This window comes from Python bivittatus, unplaced genomic scaffold, assembly GCF_059951505.1.
Source record: "Python bivittatus isolate LINGU-HERP-01145 unplaced genomic scaffold, Pbiv_v1 ctg000530_np1212, whole genome shotgun sequence".
In the NCBI taxonomy this organism is placed as follows: domain Eukaryota; kingdom Metazoa; phylum Chordata; class Lepidosauria; order Squamata; family Pythonidae; genus Python; species Python bivittatus.
The window spans coordinates 6,849,176-6,875,782 of record NW_028277085.1 but is presented as its reverse complement, the minus strand read 5'-3'; the positions used below and the strand labels follow the sequence as shown (position 1 = coordinate 6,875,782).

Here is a 26,607-nt window from a genome sequence, read left to right as displayed (position 1 = left end):
CTTTGAGAATTGTAGGTCCAGCCTTTCATGCTCACCTTTAAGTCTCGCATTAGGGAAAGATACCATTTGCAGCTTCTTACTCAGAATATATTCAGCTGTTGTTCCGCTGCTCAGTTATCGCCCTGTCTTGTCCCTTTCCAATGAATTGCTATTCTGGTTTTGACATTTCACTGCCCCAAGGATTTAACAACTGCTTGCTGCCATTCATTACTGCAATCTAAAACTTGCACTGCAGCTGGAGTCTGGTATTTGGCAAAACCCAGGACTGAGCACATGATACCTTGAGGCTAGAGTAACTTTTTAGTTTCCATTTGTTTTGTTTTTTTACTTTTGCTTTGTTATTATTTGTTAACGTTTAACAGTCTAAAGGCCTGCAAAGAGATAGATCTCTCCCTCCCAGGATAGATTGCAGTTGGCACAGTAATGGAAAAAAAGGATAGGGAAAGAAAATACACACTTTCAAATACCAACTCTTACAGCTTGAGAGTCACATCATAGCTTGCTGGAATAGCTTCTGATATGGACAAAGTTGGGGAGGGAAGGAGGGGTATTTGAAGGCACATAGCATGTTATCACATGAACTGTTTAAACATCAGTGATTTAACAAGCTACAGCTGGCAGGATTTGTACAACAAGCTAAGTCATCAACCATTGCTCAGAAACCACAAGAGTTGGGTTCATACAACACACACATCCCAGAGCAAACAAGCTGTAGCTCTGTGTCTGAATCATGGTGCAGAAGGCTTTCAAATTTATTTGAAACTGTTTTTCATATTGGGCAGGTGGGAGTGGTAAGGAAAAGTGAGAAACAGAAAAAAATGATTATTCCTCTTTCTAATCCTGATGGAGCAAAATCTGCTTAAGTCTGCCAGATAAATTACAGTAACAAAATGTATATCAACCATAGTTTAAATTTAAGCAGGAATGGCTCTCTTGTATCACATAGCAAAGAAGACTTAGACATATGGAATATGGTTTTCAGAATGCAAATAGAAACTAACAATTACTAATGCTTGATGCAAAGTTCAAGTATCTAAACTGTGGCTCATGGTTGGGGATATGAAGGGAAGAATGTATCACTAAAAATTTACTTTTTTATTATATTAAAAGGCAAATGTAGCAGTCTTTTTTTGTATTGTCTTGCTTTTTTCCTACTGTACTTTGTATTTCAATATTTTAACAAACATATGGATTTTTTAAAGTAACTATTTATTTTAGGGTAATTTGTATTAGACCAATCCAAAATCAGAGAGTCCAAGCTCCTGACTTGGCTAAAATTCTCCATCCAGCAACCCAACAGAGGCCAGAAAGGTGGAGGCAGGTGGGGAAGGTGCAGAAGTGTCTCACAGCCACTCCCCAGACTTGGCACTTAATTCTGTGCTTGATGTGGGAGGAGGCTGCAGTCATTTAGATCAGGCTTCGTGCGGCTGAGGCAGTTTCAGGCTGTAGCTAAGAGGGAGCCCTGGAGCTCCTGGGATGAAGAAACAGAACTGGGGAAAAGGTGGCCTTCCCCCTCTCAAAAATAGCTGGTAGCTTCAGGCTACTATGTTATGCAAGTTCCGTTTCTTAAAGAATGGGGCTTAGTTCTGTGTAATATTTGAGATTGATGCCGGCATCATCAAAACCGCTGTTCAAAGCCGAAGGCCCTGTTAGGGCGGGCTGGTTCAGGGCAGCCCTGCTGCGGGTCATCCCTCTGCTTAATCCACTCGATCAGCAGAAAACGGCCCGGATTAATGCAGGTTTGCACGTGGCTGACAGGTGCTCCCTACACAGGCTCAGCACGTCCCGCATTTGCTGGCTTCTTAAGCTGGAAGTGCAGAGGAATCCAGAGCGCCCGTGCTTAGCAAAGGATCTCTTTTGCCAGGCCGCTGGTTGGCGTGGCTTGGGCTCGGCCCTTCAGGCTCATTACTTAACTCGGCCCTTGGACCGTCCGTGGTTTTTTCCACAGCAGGCCCGGGGTCCCCCACTGCGCTGCCCCGGCGAGGTGGTCTTGATTCTGGGTCCGCCCTGCGTCGGTCCTGCTTTCGGTCTTCCCGAAGCATCCAGGGTCGCCGCAGAGAGCAGGATGCCACCTCGGAGGGCTCTTCGCCAGCGCCCAGCAAGGCTCCTCTTTCAGTCCTGACCCCGGACTACAGTTCCCATTTCGTCTCCTCGGCTGGCTGAAGATGATGGGAGCGGCTATCCGGGACACTAGGAGAAACTCCGGCGAATGCAGATGGCCCCATGTAGAGAAACAGAGGAGGGGGTGCCGCTCAGGGGCGATGGGAGGCCCTCCCTCAAAGGCCGTATACGTGCTCGACCGTTGCGGAAGGGCTCTTCGCACGAGTCTCTTATCACTCCACTCAAGGAGGAAAAAAGTAGTCCTCATGCCCCGCCCGCAGGGCACGCAATCCAGATTGGAAGGGGCGGAGCGACGTGGCGGAGGGGTTCGCGGGGGCGAGGACGTGAGGCGGCCTTGAATCACCTTGAGGCTGCGCTGGGCTGGGCGCTGCTCAGAGAGGTGGAGACTCTCCGCGGGAATTGACCTTTGGAAGCCGGGTAGGTGAGGAAGGAAGGCGGGCGGGCGGGGACGACTCGCCGCGGATCATACCTAACCCTTTGCTGCTGCAGTCTTTCGCCTCCCTGAGCGCTGGGTCCCACTGACTACCGCTCCCATCATCCCCTCCCGGAAGCGCGGCTTTTTCCCTAGGGCTGCCCCTGCACAGAAGAAATTGCAACTCCACGTGCTGGGGGAGGAAGAAGGGCCTTAGAGTCCCGTGACTGAGGGGCGGGCTGCTGCATTTTATTTGTCACATTTGTGTCCGATCCGTTGTAACAGGAGCTCAAGGCGGCGTTCCCAGCGCTCCCTCCTCCTATTTTTCGTTTGCGACACATGCAAACTGGCAGTTTTTCCGTGTTTTAAGCCCGTGCAAGAAAGGAGTCTAATTCTGCAACCCAAATGTTGATTCACATAGTACCGCATCTTCAACTAGGTTTTTTTTCCTCCCCCTTTGCAAATGGGAGGGCGGAAAGCGGCGAGGCTGGACTTTTTCCGTCTCTTGACGGAGCTGCGTGTCCTGGGCGTGGGCGGGCCGGGCGCTGAGGGCGAAGGAACGGCTTGGCACGCGGTCCTTTGTCCGGGGCAACCGCCTCCCCATCCCCGGAAACGAGGGCGGTTCCAACGCGCGGGCGCGGCTTTGGAGGCGCGCTCGGCCTTGCCTTTTCTCCGCTCCCGGCGGCACCGAATTCAGCCTCGCGGGTTCTCAGCCCCCTGGACTACAGCTCCCATGGGCTTTTCCCAGCACCGGCCGAGGATGCTGGAGAGTATTCTGGCCCCTCCCCGCCGAGCGCAGGCTGGGGAAGGCTAGCGCAGATACAGGGACTGGGGAATGGGCTGCACGCGGAGAGCGCGTGGCCGGAGGATGCTCCCTTCCCTTTCCCCCGCCCCCAGTCTCCACGTTAGCTTTGTTCCCCCAAACGCAAAACTTTTACCCTGGGGAGGGTGTAGGAGCCCATTCCGCGCATCTCTTAAAAGCGGTGTGCAGGGCCAGAAATCTGAGCGAACCGAGAAGCCTTGCGTCAGCATGTCTGCCATTCCAGGAGCTCTTGGTTCTCTGCCGGGGGCGGGGGGAGGGCAGAGATGGGGCAGGAGAGATCTGGTTGCACTCTGCCCCCTCCGGGCTGCCTTTTCTCCCTGGAAAGGATTTGAGGAGACAGTACCAGATCACAAATCAAGGCAGCCAGAGTCTTTATATATCTCTCCCTGCGGGTTTCCATGCACTCCAGTCCCCCGCAAGTGTTACAAAAGGCTTACTCATGAAACAGGCCTACAGTTAGCATCCTTGTTCTCATCTGCTCAAGGGGGGAGGCGCTTTCCCTACATCCTTCTTAGCTTCATGAAGGTGAGAGCGCTCCTTCAGACAGCGCCATTTGACCATGATGTGGCATTTCCTGGGATGACCTTGGTTACTGCAGCATGCAGCCCTGTGCAGGACAAATGTTTAATGAACAAAGGGAGCTTTCACTAATATTTGCATCTGTATACTCAGATAAGGAGCATCCAGGGATCTCACAGAGTGATGGTAGTAGCAGCATTTGGCCTTTCAGTGGCCACGTGCCAAGAATCTGGGACAGAGAACAGGATGGCGATGGGGGGATGCCTCATCACGCCAGTCAGATTTTCCTACCCATGCAAAGAACTTGGTGTGCCTTCTTTGTAAGGGAGAGCGCTACTGAGAAGCTACAGATGCCCACATTTTCATGAAAAATCAGATTTTTTTTCCCATCTCCAAGTCCTCCAAATGTTCCTAAAGACTCAGAGGGAGAAGTCGGGGTGAGCATTGATGCAGGCCAACGGTAGAGATGTGATGCAATGCTCCTTACTCAAAAGAAGGAAATGACTCTGCAGAATGGTTGATCAAAATAATTTGAAGAAATAGATCTTTGGTGTTGTGTTTTACCTGTCACATAAAATAGCATGAGAATTGCTGTTAGCCAGTTACAGTGCTGCATAAACTTCCCAGACACACCTTGAGCTGCGTTAATATCATAGATTAATTTTTGGCAAATGTGAGATCACCCATATTTGAGGAAAGCTTTCTCGACCAACTTCTGGCAGGCATGCTTAACCCCCACCCCCAATCTGGTGCCCTGATCTCATACTGAGTACAGATTTATCAAGCGTCCTGGGAGTGCCAATTGAAGCAATGCAAGTTCAGATGAAGACTGATGTTTCATGCTAAGCTATAAACTATGGTTTTTTAACAGAATACTGGGTTTAGTATGGTTTAGTGCAATGGTGGTGAACCAACTCCACACTAAGCTCATACACAGAACTTTGATGACTGGGGAGACAAATGATAAATATACTCAAAAGAACAACAGCTGTCTGCTTCAGATGTGTTCAAAACCTGAGTTTTCTGTGATGCTTTTGGTTTCTACCATATTGCTGTGAAAACTGGTGCATAGGATGGAAATAAGATGTTGTAACAACTGGCTGCCGGTATACAGTAGTTGCTTTGCGCAGTAAAGCTTCAGATACATGATGTAGCCAACGGGTCCCTAAAATTAGCAAGAGCTTGTTACGTTCAGTTTGATGTCACCTGTTTTCATTTGACTTTCCGAGTAGTGGTTTTAATTAACAAAAGAAAAAGTGCTACAAATAGATAAGGATTAATTACTTCAAATCTCAGGGGTGGTGGGCACGTTGCTTAAGAAAAACCCATGCATTTCTAAATTTGGAACCACCCACTTTCCTTGTGTGGAAGGTCATATGGAATTGGAATGTTTACAGACATGTTTTATAGCATTACAGCATTTAATCTGGAATAATATTGTTCCTTATCTAATCTAGTATTTCAGTAATAACTCATAATGTATGATTCTGAAGATTATCACATGATTGCTACTTTAATAGATTGCATATTTTGGCCTGCAGACAAAATGTGTCTCTCAGATTAAGATTTGTATTGTGGCCTCAGGACTGTTATTTGTGGTAGTAACTGTAGGTATCTCTTACATATTCATATTCCCAAAATCAGTTGGGCAGTGTTGAAAACCTTCTGTGAGAGGCACCCTTATGTTGCAGATTGCAGGAAAGAAAAATGATGAATCTGTACCGGCTTGCTCCTCAGATTTGCTAAACTGACAAAAGTTACAATTTTAAGAATTGCAGGCATCCCCAAATTGCAATAAAAATGAACCTGCGTCTTTCCTACTAGAGGGCTTCAGTGCATTTGTATAAGCCTTTCTGTTAGAACTGCTGTATATCAAAGTGAGCATAATGAGGCCTTAGTAAGTAAACCCTGCTTCTTTAAGAGCTCTCTTGACTACAAAGCCTTAATTGTAAATGCAGGCATGTGCCTTTTGTTTCCCCCAAACATGAACTGTTTGAGCTTAGTGATAGATATTGTGAACAGCTAACATCAATTACTTTCTGTAAATAGTCGAAGCAAGCAGAAAATATTTTATGCCTTGCAGAAAGCTGCTTAGCTAGGAATTCAGCTGCATGGGGTTTTCCTGCATTGTATGCAGAGAGGATGCCCACGTGCAAGAGAAGTCTCTATTGTCTGGTACTCAACTGAAAGCAAGTAGCCTCTTCAGTGATGTTAAAAAGCTAGTTTTGACTCAGGCCACTGGGGAGACTGGGAATGTGCTTGGGGCTCTCCCTGCTTGAAAGCCATGCTTGCGAGGGAGGGAAGCTGCACGTACCACAGGGTGGAGCTTCTCTTCTCGGGCTGAAGAGTGGCAGGCAGAGTCAGTCCAAAGCCCCTGGAATAACAGAGGTGCAGAACATTCCCCCAGATTCAGAAGCAAGAGCAGCCTTCATTGCAGCTTGTGGAGCTCTGATAAAACCGAGAAATCATTATTAAGTGGTGGCTGTTCTTTTACATGCTAAACTCCCCCAAATTGAAATTTGGTGGTTCATTCATTACACTAGGAAGAGTGTAATGTAATGCTTAAGCATGTCCTATTTAAAAGTTGGGTGGTCTTCTGAAGTAAATAATTAGACTGCTATATATAATGTGTGCATGCATATGTCCAGATGTATACAAATTTGCAGTTTGCTGTAAAATAATAGGAACTTCCAGCCTAGAAGTAAAACATTCCATAAATCTAGGGAATTGCTTTTCTCCATTTGTTAATTCCAGGGCTGAATGGTGATATCTCTGGCTGTGTACCAAAATGCAGTTTTATGCTTGAGCCTGCTTTGCCATTGAGGTGCATAGAGTTAGTCTTAAACCTGAATCAGATCAATTCATAAAGTTAAGTGAATTTCCCAAATGCTTTGAAAGCAATACATGTTTTATTATTAGATTTATATCCTGCCTTTATTTTGTACAACTTGATATGGCAAGTTTAAATATATAGCTTGACTCTTCTAATTTTTCCTAGCATAAAATTTTCCCAAAATTTAGCAGCATGTACTCATGTACTTACTCTTTAACTTCCCCAACTTGCTATTCTTTAGAATTTGTAGCTACTGTTGGTCACACCAATGGGAATTTTAAGAATTCTTGGCATAATATTATTTGCATAGCCCTATGAAGATTATTTATGCGCACTTAAGTGCTGCCTGCAATAAACCTGCTGCAGTGCTCCCTTGGAAGTGGTTCAGTTTGTATTTTTGCCATAAACAAGCTACTTTTGTATGCCTGAGTTCCCTGCAAGTTATGAATCATCTTTCTGGAGCTGACTGCCTCAACTGCCCTGCATTCAGACAGAAAGGCCTCTGAAGCTGGATCCATGCTTGCATAATCTCTAGTCCCATCTGGTCTTGGATCATGGATGTGGACTGGTGCAATGTGGTGCGTGGGAAGTAACATGGAATTATAATTCAGAGGAGTAGCTCATTTATGGTTCCCCCAGTTCAGTTATGTTAAATAGTGCTCCGCCTCCTTCCTGAGCAAGAGCGGAAGAAGATAAATAATAGGAAACAAGTGTACGATGAGTTGGGGAGGCACCTTGTTACTTCTTGAAATTTCATAAAATGTTTTATCCTTGAATGCAGAACTGCTGTTACAATGGCAAAATGGAGTGCTGAGAGTCCAAAACAGATATTCAGAGCTTAGACTACTGTTTCAGGTTGAAAACGCCTCCAAAATGCTGAAAGTGTCCGGTCTCTCACCCTTGAAATGGAGTATTTCTGAGAATTTTGTGCATGGAATGTTTAGAAATGGAATATTTTGTGTACCTAGCATCTGCTCTTGAATGTTACTTAATACTGTAACTTTGTATTCTTGCTTTAGATACCAACTCTCAGCAACCATGTCTGCTAATGATGCTTTCATCCAGACCCAGCAGCTGTATGCTGCCATGGCAGACACATTCTTGGAACACATGTGCCGACTGGACATTGATTCTCCCCCAATCACTGCAAGAAACACTGGTATTATCTGCACCATTGGTAAGTAGGGATGAGTCCCAAGATTAAGGTTGGCTGGGGAAATTCTTGTGTGTTGGCTCAATTCATATAATGAAGGTCTGTTTATCTAAGTGGCTCCCTATTAGAATCTCTTTCCTGGAATATCTGTAAAATGAACAATTGACATCCCTCTTCTATTTCTTCATGTATTTTTTTTTAATAAATCTGACACAAGTAAAGAAAAGTGAGTTACAAACCTGTGGAGGAAGTGTAAGGTCTAGCTTGATAAGGAGCAGTATTGTAGGGATTTTAAAAATGGGCACCTGCTCATAAAGTTTTGTCTCTGTATCTTAGGTCCGGCTTCTCGGTCAGTAGAAATGCTGAAAGAAATGATTAAATCTGGAATGAACGTTGCCCGTCTCAACTTCTCTCACGGAACTCACGAGGTACAAATAAATTGGGACAATAATGTTGCAGTAATTGATGGAAATGGAAAGCCGCTTTCTGACATACAAGTGAAATGGCATATAGCTCAGTAACAAATAGGCGATTCTTATTCAGTAACATTGATTGTATTGCAGACTAATCTTGACCTTCAGACTTAGGCTTAAAGTTTCAGGTGTCCTGCTTGATGAAACAATGTCCACCTTTATAAAATAATTCTAATAAATGTAGATGCTAACGTTCCTTGCCACGTACGCATGACTTAAAGCACTGTTCTTTCCCTTTTCTGGTAAAATGAGATTGAATTATTTCTTAAGGCTAAGGGCTCCTGCTACCTCCTACTTAGTTAACTTAAATGTTAAACTTTCATAGATTGAATTACTTCTAGTTTCAAATGGCAGCAAAGCTCAAATGCCTTGGTTAAACAAATAGAATTGCGTAAATGGAATGTGAAATGAGCAGGCCTGAAGAAACATCACATAATAAAGTCCTGACTATCTTGAAATAGACAGTACTTGCTTACAGGCTGTGTACAACTTCTGGACTCATAGAACAAATGTCAGAAGGTCAAACAAATCCACCCTCCTTCAAGCATGGACTGTTTCAGTACTGAAAGTTCAGCCATCATTCCCTGTTACTAGATCCTGTTGGTGCATGCCTGGCTTCTAACCAAGATCTTGAAACACTGATTTGGTTAACTATAAGTATCACTGCAGATTTCAGGTGGTTAAACCAAATTTTTATGTCTGCGTGATGTTTGAAAGCTTAAGGAGGTTTTGCTAAGTGCCAGGCAGGATATGTTAACTCTGCTCCCCAGGACGAGGTCATGAAATTTTAAAGGATCCAAGTAATTTCTGAAATGAAAAGCTTTCCAGTCTGATAAGGTAGTGTATATGTTCCAAAATAAGGTTTGGGAACCCTGCCATGGGGATCAAATCTGTGGCCTTTGAAAAGCGGGGCACTTTGATTAAGGTCACAAGAATTGTGGTACTTCGCAGGAGAGGACAGTCCCTCTTCTATAAATAAAGTAGCCTTCTCAGCATTACAACTGGGTTAGGAGACACTTTTTTTCTCATCTACATCTTTCCTTAAAGGCCACCAGGCTGGCTGCTGTTAGCTTCTAAAAGGTCAAGCTACAGACTGAACCATCTTCCTAGTAGAGTTTCAGTTTAGCACTCAAAATACTGTGCCTTTTTTATTGGCTTTTCTTTTTAAAAGGAGCCATCTTCAAGTGCAAGTAAAAACCTTCCACCCTCTTAAACCTGATCCTAACTTAATAGGCTCTCAAATGCCGTATGTACTTGCGGACAAGCTGAGAATGTTAGGTGCCAGAATATACCCCCAAAATTGGATTTGGCTTATCTACACATGGGCTTATCTGCAAATATATATGGTAATAACTTTTTTAAAGTACTCGTATATACTTGCAGATAAGCCCATTCATGGATAAGCTGACCCATGAATTTTTAACCAAAATATCATGAAAATGCACCACTGGCAGATAAGCCAGTTGTGAAAATTAAACCAACTCTCAAAATTTTCATGTTTTATCTGTGGTTGGCGCAATCAGTGATTAAGTAATTGCTTTAAGTCTTCCTTTACTGACTTGAACAGAGTATTGGTGCCCCAGTAGTCAAATGAATAGTTCTCTAGCTTAGTGTTTCTGTTCATGGAAACTTCTCTTGTGGCATCTTAGCATGATCTCTAACCCAGAGTTACACCTAAGGTTTGGTCAGTAAGTTCAGAGATAGACAAACCAATCCCCCCCCCCCCCAAAAAAACCTCAATCCTGTTGCTTATCGCTTTGTGGTATGGGTTAAATTTTATGAAATCTTCACTGCAAACTATCCTAGTCATCTCTTGCTACTTGATTAAGAAAAGCAAGCACTTCTTGCACGGATAATCTATGAAGTAGCCTTTGATACCAAGGCTAGAATTGCTCTGACTAAACATGAAGGATTTCTCTGTAGTGTCTGAAGCTAAATTATGGTACCGGTTAAGATTCAAAGCTTTGGTACCAAATGGCATGCTTAATTTTGGTAGAAGGTATTCATGTCTAAAAACTGGGTTTCATGGCTTCCAGATTAAGTTAAAAGGTGTGTCTTGTGTTCTTCCTCGGGCTTAAAACATAGTTGTTTGGCTGAATTAAAATTGCTACTTAGCAAAGTGTTAATAGGAACTCAATGATTTGTTGTTTGGCAGCCTTCCTGGACACAACAGTCTGGCAATAAGGCAATGAACCGAGATGTGGGTTTAGTAGATGCTTCTTAGCAACTTAAGGCAGCAAGATCACACTAACCAAGCAGGGTTACTCTTGTCATTATGTAATGTTTGTACGTTCTTCTCTTTTAGTATCATGCAGGAACAATCAAGAATGTACGAGAAGCTACTGAGAGCTTTGCTTCTGATCCTATTTCCTACAGACCTGTCGCTGTTGCACTGGATACTAAGGGACCTGAGATTCGAACTGGGCTCATCAAGGGGGTAAGTGTGTTTCTGTCTTTGTTGTGATGCTCATTATTGCAGTTTGGATTATTGCTATTTATAGCTCCTTCAGGTCCTGTTGTATTCTCATCTCCCTTCCATAGTTGTATGCCCTTCCATCCAACGGCAGTAAGAGGCTTTCTGGGGGGAAGGTGTTGAGGTGCTTATTTGTAATTATATACAACAGCTTCCTGCTGCATTGCTTTCAAAGTGTAGCAGAACATGACTTCTCTGAAGCCATCATACAAGTATTGTTGTATGTGAAGTTATTTTTTTCTAAATCGGCTTGAGATGTACATATCCTCATAACTGGATACGTGAGTTATCTACCAGAAGGTATCCAGTCCATCAAAGTGGTGGTGGAAGGAATGGCTCAGGATCTTGTTCTGCCAGAACTTCTTGAGGTTCCGTTTTCAGATTGTTCTTGTTCCTGGATTGAGAATCATTGTTCAAAAGAGCATTTCTGCATATCTTCAGTGATAACAGTGGATCACTGAGCAGTTATATAGTAGAGTTTCCAAGCTTCTCTAAAGCAAGGAGCCATGCAGAAAGGGGAGAGAGTATCAGTGTTGGCTTTCCACACCTTCTGGAGATGTTGCTTTTGGAAAAGTGGCAGCCATCTGGGTAGTCTTTGACGTGGGGCAAGAGAATCTCTTCAGGTAATACTGTTAATAACTTGATTTATGCTTCTAGAGTGGTACAGCAGAAGTAGAGCTTAAAAAGGGTGCAGCTCTGAAAGTGACCCTCGACGATGCTTTTATGGAGAAGTGTGATGAGGCAGTATTGTGGGTAGACTACAAGAATCTCATCAAGGTTGTGGAGATTGGCAGTAAAATCTATGTGGACGATGGCCTTATTTCTCTTAAAGTTAAGGAGAAAGGTAAGTTTGGAAGGCATTCCAGATAATGTACCCAACACCTTAAATAGAAATATATAATTCAACCCACCTTTTGCAAAGTTCTGCCTGTTTTGTGTGGATCCTACAAACTTTTAAAAAATTACAGTATCACCACTTAAATCACTTGTAATGATGTAACATTACTTGATGATCCTCTTAACTCAAAGGCTTATTTAAAACTGGTTATCTATACTGTAATATATGTAATAGCAAATTTGACAAAAGATTTCTGGGTTAAAGTCACCCTGTTGATTTTTCAAATCCTGTTTAGGCGCAAACTACGTCATGACTGAAGTTGAGAACGGTGGGATGTTAGGTAGCAAAAAAGGTGTGAACTTACCTGGTGCTGCAGTAGATCTTCCTGCTGTTTCTGAGAAGGACATCCAGGATCTCAAGTTTGGTGTTGAGCAGGATGTGGACATGGTTTTTGCTTCCTTCATCCGTAAAGCATCGGATGTTCATGCTGTCAGGAAGGTGCTGGGGGAAAAGGGAAAGAATATCAAGATCATCAGCAAGATTGAAAACCATGAGGGAGTGCGCAGGTGAGCTGGCCGGTATACCTGAGGCTCATTCATTCAGGCCTCACTGTCTTTCCTTCTGGCTTTTGTTTCATGATAGGATATTTATTCTAAAAACCGAACTGCATGAAGATGGGACTTCTAAAATTGCTTGTCACTCTGCTGCCCTTCCTTTAAAATGTCACAACTTCCCTGCTGAAGGGTGGAAATGAAATGCTCAGCAGACTTTTTTTTTTCTGTTTAGATACTAACGGATGAATATAGTTAAAGCAGCCTTGTTAACAGGACTGGCAGCTCTGCCTTTTTTCCCCCCACGTGGGTGTCCTTGGCTTCTCCCCCAGCATTACTGTCTCCTGTCCAACCTTACTTTCCCATAGCATATAATCCTTCCCTCTTTGCTTTTCAGATTTGATGAAATCCTGGAAGCTAGTGATGGCATCATGGTAGCCCGGGGTGACCTTGGTATTGAGATTCCAGCTGAAAAAGTCTTCCTTGCCCAGAAAATGATGATTGGCCGTTGCAACAGAGCTGGCAAGCCTATTATCTGTGCTACTCAGGTATTTGAAGAGTTGACTCTGGGCAAAGTCAAAGCTGCGCAGCGTGAGAACATTGTCCTGATCAGCAATTCTTATTCTGGCATCTTGTGCCAGTATCGCTAAGAGAAATTAAAATGGTCAGTTTTTAGTGGGATGCCTGAAATGCCAAAAAAGTTACTATGAAAGCTTGACTGAAATTGTTCTTGCTTGAAGTATCCTACAGGCTAGCGTAGAACTAAAGATTAGAACTTGGCTAGGAATTGGAATTGTTGATACTGAGGCTCATTCAGAGTATCCTTAGATTTTACAGTCTGTCCTAAATGAGTGAGTTGAAAAGTCTTTGGGGAGAAAGTCCACCTATTTACAGCAAAATGTTGAAAAAACCTGAGGGCACTGGATTCCTATTCTGCTTAATAGTAAACTGTTGGGAGGTGTCGTGGGTTTTTGGGGCTTTGATTTTTGTAAGCCGCCCCAAGTCACTGTAAGTTGGGCAGCCATATAAATTCATTAAATAAATAAATAAAATATTGGACTGGCAGAGAAATACTGCTTGGATGGCAGACCACCAGGACACCCCAAAGCTGGAGCCTAATTCAGGAATTTAAAAAATCTAACCTTGTCCCAAGGTATCCATGATGTTACCAGGAGCTGCAACTCAACTTCAGAGAGGGGTCATAGTAAAGTAGTGATTGCATCTGGGACATATATGCTAACAGGTTTAACAATATAAAACTGCTTGGAATAAATCCCGCTGTTATAATAAGGCGATTTGCTCTAAATTTAGTTAGAATTGCAGTTGTAGCTAACGGTTCTTAGATGGACTATAAACTTTGAGATTGTATTTCTTCAGAACTTTATGGTTGGTTTGAAGCTGGATAGCTTACACCTTTCATTGCAAGATAATTTAAATAAGGTGATTTGTCCTGCAATGAAGCAAGTTACTTCTGTTTTTCTGCCAGATGTTGGAGAGCATGATTAAGAAGCCCCGCCCCACACGTGCCGAAGGGAGCGATGTAGCAAATGCTGTGCTTGATGGAGCTGACTGTATCATGCTGTCTGGAGAAACTGCCAAAGGAGATTATCCCCTGGAGGCTGTCCAGATGCAGCACCTTGTGAGTTTCCCCTTCAGTAGTAATGCTGGCCTCTTTAGCAACATTGGCTCTTTCTCCCAGTTGCCCCTTCCAGCAAGTCCTTTTCCAGGCTAGTAGCTAGCTTAGTAATTTATACACAGCAAGTGGTCGGCTCTTCCCCTGGCCCACCTGCCCAGCTTAGTGCCCTCCAGCTATGTAAAAGTTGAAGTAAAGCTTATCTGGAGAGCACCATGTTTGGAGAAGACAAAGGCTTTCTTATGGTCATGCAGGTGTAACATCTGGACTGGGGATCTAGTAGATTTGCAAAGCTTGAGATCTTTTCTCCTGTCCCTCAGGTTGCCTGAGGTGTCCAGATCCCTTATGTTCACTTGTAAGATCTTTCCTGGGATCCCCCTTGGAATAAGAACAAAATTGGCCTGGTGCCTTGCACTTTACTTCCACTGTTCCATTATGTGGGGCTTAAAAGTAACTTGGCTTCCTTCTCTTGCATGGGGAAAGGAAAGCCACAGTGCGGAACCATGTGAGTCTGAATCCCAAACCCAGTTTCAGCAAAGAGCCAAACATCTGTCTTGGCCCTAGAACATCCTGGTGGCGGGAGGACTGGGTGGTCCCTTTGTGGTTCTGCTGAACTATTGTGCCCTTGGATCGTATTTAATTTACAAAGTGCATGACTGACCTTATAAACTGCCAGCGAACTCTCTGATCTGCTTTGGATTCTGTAGTTTCCCATTGATAACTTAGCACCGAATATCAGAATTAAAACACTGATTGTGTTGGCTGTTTGCTGTGGATTACGACAGCCTTATAACCTACTAGTGTCAGCTGCAGTTCAGGTTAGTTAGCTTACTCAAGAGCTCTCCTGTACTAGAAGGATGCTAACGCTACATCTTGGTTTGGGCTTAATTCCTTTGGTAACATCATGTCCATCGTCAGACCAAAGAAAATGGTTCCTGAGGCAGAAAAACACGATTATATTGTCATACTAATCCTCTAAAGCCCTCTTCATTTGAATGAGCAAAAGGACTGATTGCACTCTTCCCCCAATGGCTTTCTACAGCACCAGTCTTCCTGTCTACTTTTAAACCATTTAGAGCCAACAGGCTGAATAAAATTAGTCAGCATCCACCTAACTGGCACAAAAGGACAGTTCTTCCAAAGCATTGGAACGTGAGGATTGATTCAGACCTCTGAGAAGGCATGTTGAAGACATTTCTCACACTGCCCAGAAATATGCACATACAGAAGAGTAGATCCACTTTCTAACAGTACACAGAGATAAAATTTAAAATCTAGCCTTCCTGTTCATCTCTACTTTGATTTGAGAAATGCACGTGAAGATCCTAAAGGTCCTCCACATTTGTCAGTGTATGTTAAATTTAACTGACTTTTAAACGATTTAAAAGCAGCGTCCTAGTTGGCATAATGTTTGCTGTAAATATTTTAGGAGAGTTGCATGTCTGCAGACAGTTCTTCCTCATGCCTTCATTCTCAGGATGTAAATGCTCACAAGCCCTCAAATTATAGTATTTCGAAATAAAGGCGCGGGAGACCAGCCTGATTTTGGGGCTTGAAGCATATTGAAACCCTTAGGCTTCCGGGAGCTGTAAAAGCGTTCTTGAATTGTAATCAGAACATTTCCTAGGATAACAGTCTTAAATAGACAGGAATTTTGTCTTTGTGGGGGAGTCTTCCCTCCTATTAGCCTCCATTTGTAGTCTGGAGCCAGACACACATTTATGACCTCATCTTTGAGAACAGGTCCGCTGCTGTAACAGATTCCCAGAAGAGTTTCAGGTTGCATTTAAATACAGCTTCCAAGATGCAGCTCTGCGTCACTGTTCTGCTGAGACTAACCATCTATATAATGGTGGGTTTCTGGCTTTGTACCGTCTTCTCCGTCTACTGATCTTTGTAAAATTCACATAATCTTGCTTCTTGGGGGCTAAGGAACAGGAAAATGTGTAATTTTAAAAATTGGAGTATGTTGCTTTCGCTAATGTATCATGTTGCAAATAATTCCATCGGATCTTACCTTAACTGTCTAGCTGGAATGGGTAGCGCTCTGCATGCTTAAAAAATGCTACCCAAGTCTCACCTTTGGCTGGGAAGAACACATATAGGCTAATTCCTGAAATGGGATGTACAAATTCTGCACATCTTTGCTTGAAAATGAGTTGTCTTGGGTTTAACTTTTATTTTCAGGGAAGCCCACATGAGCATTTTAAGCATGGAATTTACATGCCATTTGAACTTGGGGGGGAAATGATCATTTGAATGCTGCACTGGGTAACCTAAGGAGAATATCTGGGTTTTGGCAAGTTCTTGAACAGCAGCTGGTAGATCGTCTGTAAGTGGAACTTCTACAGCCAAGAGAGACTTGGTTTCCTGCTAAAAATTAGGGTGGTGCAGCAGTAGTGCCACCAAACCCCAGGAATTTTTTAAAAACGTCTATTTCAGTGGCACACTAACGTTCTGCAATCAGAGCTGAGCATGCATGCCCTGAAACCTTCTGATTTAGTTAATTTCTTTGGTAGATATGAGCAACTAATCTCTATTCAATTTGGCCTGAACTGTATCCCACTTGTGAATGCTGATTGTTGCTGTGGTGGTGGTTTTAATTTGGGAAACTGGAGGCTGCCTCACCCTAATTGTCACCATGCATGCAAGCCTGTCAAATAAGCAATTAACTCTCTTTGCATATTAACGTGATCATATTACTCGGTATATCTCTTTCCTTCTTTCCGTGTTGCTCTTCCTCCCTCCCTCCCTCCCTCTTGCTCTGGCCTACAGATAGCTCGGGAGGCCGAGGCCGCAATCTTTCACCGTCAGCTGTTTGAAGAACTTTTCCGTCACACTGCTAGCAGCAGGGACCCTTCTGAAGCCATGGCTGTAGGCGCGGTGGAGGCCTCTTTTAAGTGCTTAGCTCCAGCTGTGATAGTTTTGACAGACACCGGCAGGTAGGGCTCAGTTAGCCAGATGAAGCAGGGTTGGTAGAGAATTCGTAACTCCTGGTAGAGGTGCTCTGACAAACCAGACTTCACACCAGTAGGTTCTCCCACAGCACTCTTACACGGTAAAAAGCACCAGCCTGTCTCCATCTCTCTAACCAAGCAGGACTGGAGGTAGATCGAAGCAGACTCAGAGAGACTCGCGGTTGCGCATTAATGAATGCACAGGTCACCGGCAGAATGGAGTGGGGTGATGTGGCCAGTCTTCCACCAGCTGAGTCCAGGCAGTGGATGCAGACCAAGGGGGCCCAGGCTCACCTTGCTCTTGTCGAGGATGACTGCCCCTCCAGCAAGATGCTTGGCTGGGTTTGTTTCTGCCTTGGCTGCTTCCACACTGGCGCTCCGCTCAGCCCAGCATCCCACCTTACTTCTTGCCGCGAGCGATGCCTGATGTGACCGCCGTCATCCGAACGCGTGTTGCTCTTGTAGATTGCTCGCGAAGCAGAAGCAGCCATCTTTCACAGGCAATTGTTTGAAGAGCTCCGCCGGCTGGCCCCCCTGAACCGAGACCCTACGGAAGCCGCCGCCGTGGGTGCCGTGGAAGCCTCCTTCAAGTGCTGCAGTGGGGCCATTATTGTGCTCACCAAATCTGGAAGGTAGGAGGTGGAAGGTGCTGACGCAAGTCGTGCGGACTTACTCAGATGGCCAGATAACTGAGACGCACCCTGCTTCCAAGTCTCTCTCTCTCTTTCTCAAGCACAGTGTTTTCAGACGCTGGATGGAAGCGTTACTAAGGTAGCCTTTGACTAAGTCTTTCTGGGCCAGGAGCTGCACAGCCAGCAGTCCTCCGGCTTCACAACACCACGCTGAACTGAATATGTTTTTTTTTTATCGCACTATACATGGCAATGGCTGTGTAATATACTCTAAAGAGTATAACTGAAACTTACCTTTGTTTGATCTCATTCTTACCAGCACACAAGCTGGGTTTGCACACTAAAACAAGGTGGGTTTGCTTGTGATTCAGTGTGTCGTGGGAACCAGGCCATTATACTAAGCCATAATGTTTACTTGAACATAGCGTGTTAACATGAATACACCAGTGGCTTTGTTATCTCAGGTTTTAGCATACCGTGCAACTGACGGCAACTCTGCAGTTTGTTTATGTATCTGTTGAAACTGCAGAGCAAATTTGTTTTCTGCAGATCAGACCAGCATGCCTGCGCTATTTGCAGCTAGAATCGATGAAGAGTTCTAAATCTATTGGCTCTCCAAAGGATTATTTGAAAAAGACATCATTTTTGCAGCTGCATAATACGCATTTGGAGGAAATAAAGGAAAAGAAGCAACTGAAATGAGCGGGCCATGATATGGACACCTGCTTAGAATACCCTATGAAATTAGAATGTACTTCCTGCTAAATCTTTCTTACTGTTTGCTCATAAAGGGTTCCTACCTACCGTTGGCTTGGCAGTTCTGAAATACTGTGTTTTGCAAATGTAATTTAATTCTGAATTGTATTTCACCTAATAGTACTCCTGTAAATGCCTTCAACTTCATAGATTTCTGATAACAACTTGCCTCGTCACAAAGACTGAATGCTTAGTGTTGAGCACCACAAGAAATTAGAAAGAAAAGCCAACAATATTCTGCTTAGGCCAGATATTTTATTGAATGTGCCAATAGATTGTTTTGTTCTGGGAACTGATAGTTTTAAGTAATACTAGAATCTTTTGAAACCATGATGTGCATATATTACTCTCAGGATATATCTACTTAATGAAAAGGTAGACTGCTCCCTTTTTAGGGGCCATAGGCTCTCAACTATGTCATTGTTCTGGCCAGTACTTTGAGGTACTTAACTGCATGTCCCCTGTTAAAAAAGGGCTGTCTACAAGAGTTCGTGAACATAACCATTTTACAAATGGTTGGCGATGTTAATCGCATCAGCTTCCTAGATCCATCTTTTTAGTGCCTTATTGTCTCTATGCTCACAAAGTTTGGTATGGCAGCCCTGCAGAGCAATTATGTTTCTGCCCCTAGTATTCATGTTTGCTAATTCCAGTGACTCCCAGTAAACATAACTTAATTGTTCTGGAGGAATTTCTAACTCCGTTCTTGTCAGTTCACAAGAACTTGTGATGACTTGCCCTTCGGGCCATCGAGAAATCAAGCACAAAAAACCCTTCAGTTGATGGCAGAGCTTCCTGCTGTCTTTCTGTGTGGATGACCTCCTCCTGGAACTCAGGCTGACAGCCCCACCAGTAGGGCCTCTGAAGGCAGCACTGCAGACTCTCAGGGGTTTTTTTCCCCATCCTTTGTGTTCCCTGTTTTAAAGCAAAATTGGAAATTGAAAGCAAAATTGTGTGTATTAAAGTCAGCTAGCAGTGATGAAGATGATGGTGAAGCCTCCCAAATCTTTTCCAGATCTGCTCACCTGGTGTCCAGATACCGGCCACGTGCCCCCATCATTGCTGTGACCCGTAATGCTCAGACAGCCCGCCAGGCCCACCTTTACCGTGGCATTTTCCCTGTGCTGTGCAAGGAGGCAGCCCTGGACGCTTGGGCTGAAGACGTTGACCTCCGCGTCAACTTGGGCATGAATGTTGGTAAGAAATCATTTGGGGGCTGGGCTTCCTTCCTGTAAAATTAGCATGGAAGTTGATGTGAGATACTGTTGTGCAAATGCATTTTCAAGAAATCGGTAACATTTGATGCAGTACACTGCCATAAGCACACTCAGATATAGAACTGCTGCATCCGACCTTGGATGTTACAAGTTCAGCTGTTCCTATCAGAGGGGAATATCCGCTAGATCAGTGTTGTCCAAACTTGGCCACTTTGAGTGGACTTCAACTCCCAGAATTCCCCAGCCAGCATGAGTGCTAAGTATTCTGCCTTAAACTCTAGGAGGAAAGCTGGGGAATAATCAAATGAGTGAATGGATGAGTTCCATTAAGCTGTAATTAAACTAAACACTATGGATTAATCATTATACACATCTATCCTCTGTGGTATACTATAACTTTGGCTTTAGCATAGCAAAACTGGCCATTATGGCTTATTCAACAACCCAAGGTTAAACCACACGTTAATGTGATGTGTATGAACCCTGTCACTCTTAATAATATAAGCGGTAGGGTTTCCTGGTGGTCTCCCATCCTCATATGAACCAGTCTGAACCTGTTTCACTTTCAGGGAGCTTGATTATGTTAACAATATCAGACTTGCCGGAAGGCAACCTGCTGTGTTTCAATGGCAAAGGGCAACTGGAACATTGTGCCCCAAAATTATTTACATGCATTACAGACATTCCCCTGTGGGGCTGTATGCTTGTTTATGCCATAAAACAGGGTTCCTCAACCTTGGCAACTTTAAGACGGGTGGACTTCAACTCCCAGAATCCCCCAGCCAGCCTTACCGGCTGGGGAATTCTGGGAGTTGAAGTCCACACATCTTAAAGTGGCCAAGTTTGGACAACACTGCACTAGGTTCTACGTTAGCAGCAATATAAGCTACTCACTCTTTAGGGTCATGTTTTCTCACTTTTTTTTTGTTTGTTTTTTGGCCCCCTCTAGGCAAAGCTCGTGGATTCTTCAAGTCAGGAGATCTGGTCATAGTGCTTACTGGTTGGCGCCCTGGATCTGGTTACACCAACACCATGCGTGTTGTGCCTGTTCCGTAAAATGGATCCCAGTGATGACCACCCCCTCCTCCTGTCTCGCCACCTTTCCCTCTTGCATTAGACCAGTAACTGCTTGCAATATTGTTCTTGTCTGTAGAGCGGATAGTGACTGCCCTAAGCCATCAAGTGCAGTAACTGGGGGAAAAGAGACTTCAATTTAGAAATACTTGAAATAGTTTGATAAGTGGAACCTCTCCCGTTTCTTCTTTGCCCTGGGCTATCCTGCCTTATTTTGTTAGAAGCCAGTAGAATCCAGCGGCCTGGGTTGCCCAGTTTCTCTTCTCTAGCTATCTACTCTGCAAAGAAACTAGGAATCTTGGTTTGCTTAACTGGTATGGCATTTTAGGCAAAGGCTTGATGTCATACTTGCCCTAAATCCCACCCTCCCAATCTCTCTTCTTTCTGTAAGTCTGTGTTGTCAGCACTCCGCCAAAACACTCCACTTAGGAGCTCTCCTACATCATAGCTCACTCGAACTTGTAGCGCCTCGCTAGTTCTTGCTGTGTTCCTGTGATACGCAGGAGTGCTTGTTCCATCGTAATCCATGACACACATCACTTGACTAGATCAACACACTCCAGTAAGGGTTGACACGAGCAACCTACCCTGTCCCTTGGAAGTTTTAGAAAGCAAATCTAAATCTCCTGTTTCTCCTTGCCAGTAGAACTGAGGGACATCAGTGAATATTTTTTCAGAGTTTAGGAATAGATTGTTCTGGTTTTGACAACATAGGAAGAATTGGGAAAAACAGATTTTGCTCATGAAACTTACATAGGCGAGCCAAGCCATTGAAATTGTTCCCATCAGCGCACTCCACACAACTGAAGCTACCAAGAGTTGCTTGTGCTCCTGTTGTTGAGCTGTCTTGTGTTCAAGTTGAGTCATGCTTCCTTACAGCGCACTCTGTAAGTCTATGTACATTACCTGCTGTTAAGGGATGTATCAGGTTGTCAGATGCCACTTTATACATCAGTAAAGCAGAGTTCAAACCTATCGTTTTGTGGTGGTCTTTCAAGTTTACAAACCCACAGCTGGGTGGTATGGTTCCTAAACCCTATGCTGGTGTAAGAAGGGTGAATCAGGGAGGGACTGGAAATGGTACGGCTAGCTGATTAAGCAGATACCATCCTCCTGAAATGGCCTTCATTTCAAGTGATGATATCATTAAAATACTACTTCCATTCTTCTGCAATAATGGTAGAAATTGGGCCCAATGTTTTTCCTTTCACACGTCAGGTAACGATAGGTACGAAAATACAGCTTGTAACAGTTGCTGAAAAAGGAAAGGGTTTATCTGTTTTCAGCTGCAATTGGCAGACGAGAGTATTTTAAAAAATAAATTAAAAAACCCAATACAAATGCAGCAGAAATATTTCAATAAAACTGATTCAACAGACACGTTGACTCCAAGCTCTGGAGTGCAGCCATGGCATTAGGGCCTTGCAAAGGATGTCTAAACATATGTATCGTATGAAAAGTTGTACAATCTTTTGTATTGGAAAGGAGGCATGTTGAGTACATATCAATGTTACTAAACACTATTATGGAGCTAGAATGTGCATGAAAATTGCTAGAAAGGTACCGCAGTTCTGAGTGCAGAATACCTGATCAGAACTGAACCTGTTCAGGACTTGACATAAAATGGCCTTCCCCCCACTTTTCTGTGGAATGCAATTTAATTGCTTGGCATTAATCTGTAAACTAGGTTTGTCTAGATGGGTTGTGCAGTGCTTTGGATTTGAAGGCAAAATGGTATGATGGAAGACAAAAATATGTGCAACCCTGTAAAATAGCCACAGGTTTTACAGGAACCACATGGCTCCCAAAAGTTCTGTGCTGCACTATTGTTTAGTATATAAAAGATGTGTGGCTTTGTTTTGCATATAACAAGTCAGGTTGACTAAGGTTGCAAGCTTAGAAGGTACTCTGTTATTCCTGTTACTCCATCTTGGTTTATAAATGTTCTTAAAATGCATAGTTATAAACATGGAAATAGTTGAGCCTTATGTTGCACGCACACAGGTATGTATTGAAACCCTGCTTAATCAACTAGCTTTCTAAAATACAACAGACCCTTAGTCACCTTGTTTGTGAGTGAGGCACGTTCTGAGTGTTACAAAGCCATATTCAGACCCATTAGTGAACAGAGCCTCCAGCAGAGGTCCCCAGACACTATCTAGTAGAAGCGGTCGCCGTGCATTTGAGCAAATCAGCACAGCAGCCAGTTCACAAGTTAGCAGCCTGTAATAGCCCATTTCTTCAGGTATGATATGTTCAGACTGCAGAGATGGTCAGTAGCTGTTTGCTTAGGCTACAGAGATGTGCAGGTGCCAAGCCTGTTTTATGGTGGCAGAAGCACAAAGCTGTTCTGCTAGGGGTTTGCTCCACTGGAAGAAGCACGTGGAATTCTAAGCAAGCAAGCATAAGATGCCTCATTGCTATATTCCTGAAGCCAAGTGCATTTGATAATTTGGACATCTCAAGCACTAAGGGAAGTGGGGTTTGCTTTAGCTGGTCTAAGGCTCCGTTGGCAGTGTTCATCTAATATACCAAGCCAGGGCTTTTCAAACTTTTTCAGCCCATAGAACCTATTAGTTTAAAAAAAAAAAATTGGAACTCCTGCCAGAAGCAAAGCTCTAGTGATAGAAAATTGGCTGAATTCAAGTGAACTCTCATATGTTAGGGTTCCATGGAACAGAGTTTGAAAAACCTGGCACTAAGCCATGATGGTTTACAAATAAACTAAGATTATGGTGCTACCATGCAGTCCCATTTGCTGGTTAATGAAAACTCTATTTTAGTAAAAGTATCAACCACATATTCCACTAACCTGCATTACGTTGAGCTAGTATTTTATTCCACAACATATCTCAAGTCTATCTGTATATTCCCAGAACCTCCTTTAATACAAGTAGTCCCCAATTTAAGAATGAGTTCTGTTCCCAAGGTCTGTCCTTAAGTCAAAGTTGTATGTAAGCCAGAACAGTATTATTGTATAATACTGTAAAAGTAGTAGTGTGTAATGAACTCAAACCATTGTGCATTTAACTCAAATTTTGCCACAATAGACTCCATTCTGAACTATGGGTCATCTGTAACCTGGGCTTTCTTAAACTCGGGACTACCTGTATATCCCTCCTTCCCCTGAAAGGGGCTTTTATTTTTATTTTTTTTGCGAATTTAACAAAAGAGCTGCCACCAGATTCATCTGATTTAACTTGTGACAGCACTGAGTAAAGGACACCTGAAACAGAAAACCAATTCTTGGCAAAAAATCTGGCAAGAATTCCTGCTACAGCTCCCGGTGAGGTTTCTGACAAGCAACAAAATGGCCCCTGGGATTGCTCTTGCAGAGCAGGAATTTCTCTGGGGATCTGCTAATGAGGAGGTTCCAGTTTGGTAGCTTCCGCCAAAGCTGACAATTTGTCTTGTAAAGACAGCGATGATCTCCCTTGGGCCTGAAGGATTTGGCGGAGCACCTGCCCGTCGCAAAGGAGTTGGGAGACTTGAGTATCCATAGGCAACTGCTTTGGATCAGGGTCTATGTGGGATCTTGTGGGTACCCCTGGCCAAGTGCCTGCTGAGAGGAAGCTGGCTTATTCCCAAAACCATGCTGTGCTTGCCCCCCCCCAAGTTCCAAAACTCCCTGGTGAGCTTCCTCTTTCTCTGCTACCTTCCTTTCACTCAGATGCTCTGTCCCTTTGTGGTGGCCTTCTGAGCAAAGCCCTAGGTTACAGTATCCCATTTTTTTTTATTTTGTGGGACCCAAGGGGCTCCCAGAGATAGAAACCATGGCAGAAGTTGGAGCTTTGCAATGCAACATGCCAGTTTAATTTTTACAGAATTAAAAATGAAGGAAGGTCAACAGCTTGGCAGTTCTGGACATATTAGGGCTCCAAAGTAGGTTGTCTCCTGCTTTAGAGGCAGTATTTACCATCAGGCACCTGCTGCGTAGGTCATCCTAGCTCGAATTCTGCACTTCAATGCAGCAAGAGAAGAATCAGCTGTGTTGGGCAGAGAGAACAAACTTGCTAGAAGCAACATCTGGACAGACTGCCATAAATTCACATTCAGATTTAGGGACCATTTATTGCAGCTGCCCTGATTCTCCTCTTCTAGAAAGGAGCAGAAAGACCTAGCAGAAACCCCACCCCTCAAACCTATGGCCAGATCAGAACACAGGGTCCAAACTATATTCTGATTTGCATTGGAATGAATAAAATATATAAATTCGATTCATAAATAAATCGGCACTGCTTGTGAAAGGATGCGTGAATTCCTTGAGAAAATACAGGGCTGATGTCACGACGTCTGTTGAGATTTAGACAAGCATTAAGTGCAAAAATGCCTATATTGAAACAAATATGGAAGAAAAAAATATACACGTTTTACTCAGTTAAAGATGTAACGGCAGATTTTGTGCATACTGAAAGAAGCACTGTCATGCAGGAAATTCAGGGGAGGAAAAGACTCCTTTAAATTATGCTTTCCAATCCGCAGGCTTTGCAGAGTACTCAGTTTTTGAACAGTCTAATCAAGTTTATTTTTGCTCTGAATACATCCATCCATCCAAAGATGCACATTCTAAGGCCCCAAGGCCTAATAGGACCCTCAAAAGCCATGGATGCAGTCCTTGGAATTCCTCCAAAAGTTACCAGCAAAGTTTAATTTTTGATTCTATCCCCCCCCCAAAAATGGAAAATTACAATATAGATGGGAATAATATTACCTTGCTTAATCCAATGTTCATGTATCACAGTTCGTTTGCCTTGGGCACTGCCTCCTTTGGGGCGTATGACACCCCATGCCACCAGCACAACTTTGCATGCCAGTGAAACATCAAGTGCAATCCATCTTCCAGGCTCAAGAATCGCTCTTTTAATCCTTTTTACTTCTGAAACATCGGAAAACGTTCAAATGCACAATGCAGATAAAGGGAACTTCTGGGAGGAAGCCCACAGGAATGTTTATGCTTATATAGTTATAGTATCCTCCTTCAGACACATTATGCAAAGACCTGGAAAAGGCTCTGAGGCTGGGAAAGGTGGAAGGAAGGAGCAGAAGAGGACGACCAGTGGCAAGGTGGGGAGGCTCAGTTACAGTGGCCATGGGGTGCCATTGGAAGAGCTGAAGCCTGATTAGGGACGGATCGTCTTGCAGAAAATCTATCTCTGGTCATAAGAATTGACACCAACCTGATGGCACATAATTAATCAACATGAAGATCTAGCTCCAAGCGTCTATAATGCTGGGAAAGGTGGAAGGAAAGAGAAGAGGAGGATGTCCAGCAGCAAGGGGGGACAGACACAGATACAGTGGCGATGGGGGCTCTGTTGGAAGAGCGGAAAGACCAGGCTAGGGACAGATTGTCCTGGAGAAAATCTATCTGTGTGGTCACTACTGGACAGCAAAAAGACCACGAAGATGGGAAGCCTTGTACGGACTTTTTGCCGAAAGAAAAGACTGGCACGTTTATGGATTTGGGGATTGGAAAGGGTTAAAAGGGGAGGGGGGAAGAGTAAGATGGCACTTACTCAACAGAAAGAAAGGCGGAAGTATAATGTTTATAAAAACATTTTTAGAAAAAGAAAACCAGCTGATGGCACATGATCCATCAATTTATAGGATAGGCTACCCTGAGCTCTTTCCAAGCGAGAGGAGGGTTCCTCAACCTTGGCGACTGGAAGATGGGTGGACTTCAACTCCCAGAATTCCCCAGCCAGCTGTGGCTGGCTGGGGAATTCTGGGAGTTGAAGTCCACCCATCTTCCAGTCGCCAAGGTTGAGGAACCCTGTTGTACAGAACGCGCTCCGCAAGGTCCCCCGGGCTGCCGCCCCAAAACCCAGAACCCGCGGCCCTAAAACCCACGCTGCGTGGCCTGGTGGGAACCGCAGTTCTCAATGCCTAGAAGGCTGGAGGTTTTCAGCCCAGCAGGACTCCGAGGGGTGCGTTTCTCTTCCAAGGGTGCCAAGGGGCGAGCTCCCGAATCTCCCGCCGCAGCTCGCGCCTGCTGTTTCGGTGCCAAGGGCGTCCGCCCAGCGCGCGTTTTCTCGTGGAAGTTCCCAGAAGTCGCTATAGGGAAGAACGTGGGAAGATGATTAACGGCAGGCGGGGACATCCGGGAAGCCTTTCAGCCGGTGCCCAGGGCCGGGAAGGGGGA

The 26,607-nt window shown here is 44.1% G+C and overlaps 1 protein-coding gene and 1 long non-coding RNA gene across 4 annotated transcripts; one reads left to right on the top strand and one right to left on the bottom strand.

Annotated features, from left to right (window-relative positions):
* The first annotated feature begins 2,386 nt into the window (after positions 1-2,386).
* On the top strand, positions 2,387-21,440 carry PKM (pyruvate kinase M1/2). Of its 3 annotated transcripts, none has more exons than XM_007428447.3 (11): positions 2,387-2,538; positions 7,728-7,885; positions 8,198-8,289; positions 10,640-10,771; positions 11,465-11,651; positions 11,941-12,211; positions 12,594-12,744; positions 13,683-13,835; positions 17,252-17,418; positions 19,190-19,371; positions 20,341-21,440. In XM_007428447.3, exons 2-11 carry the CDS (start codon positions 7,747-7,749, stop codon positions 20,445-20,447), a joined length of 1,581 nt encoding a protein of 526 aa, XP_007428509.1. In that variant the 5' UTR covers positions 2,387-2,538; positions 7,728-7,746; the 3' UTR covers positions 20,448-21,440. The 3 variants fall into 3 exon arrangements, with proteins under 3 accessions (XP_007428509.1, XP_007428510.1, XP_025022568.1); XM_007428448.3 differs by lacking the exon at positions 17,252-17,418 and adding an exon at positions 16,605-16,771; XM_025166800.2 differs by having other exon boundaries at positions 2,433-2,542.
* LOC148214788 (uncharacterized) lies at positions 21,288-26,600 on the bottom strand. The gene is made up of 2 exons (XR_015797489.1): positions 26,238-26,600; positions 21,288-26,119 (listed from the first exon to the last, which is right to left on the bottom strand). It is a non-coding gene; the product is annotated as an uncharacterized LOC148214788 (long non-coding RNA).
* Positions 26,601-26,607: the final 7 nt, after the last annotated feature.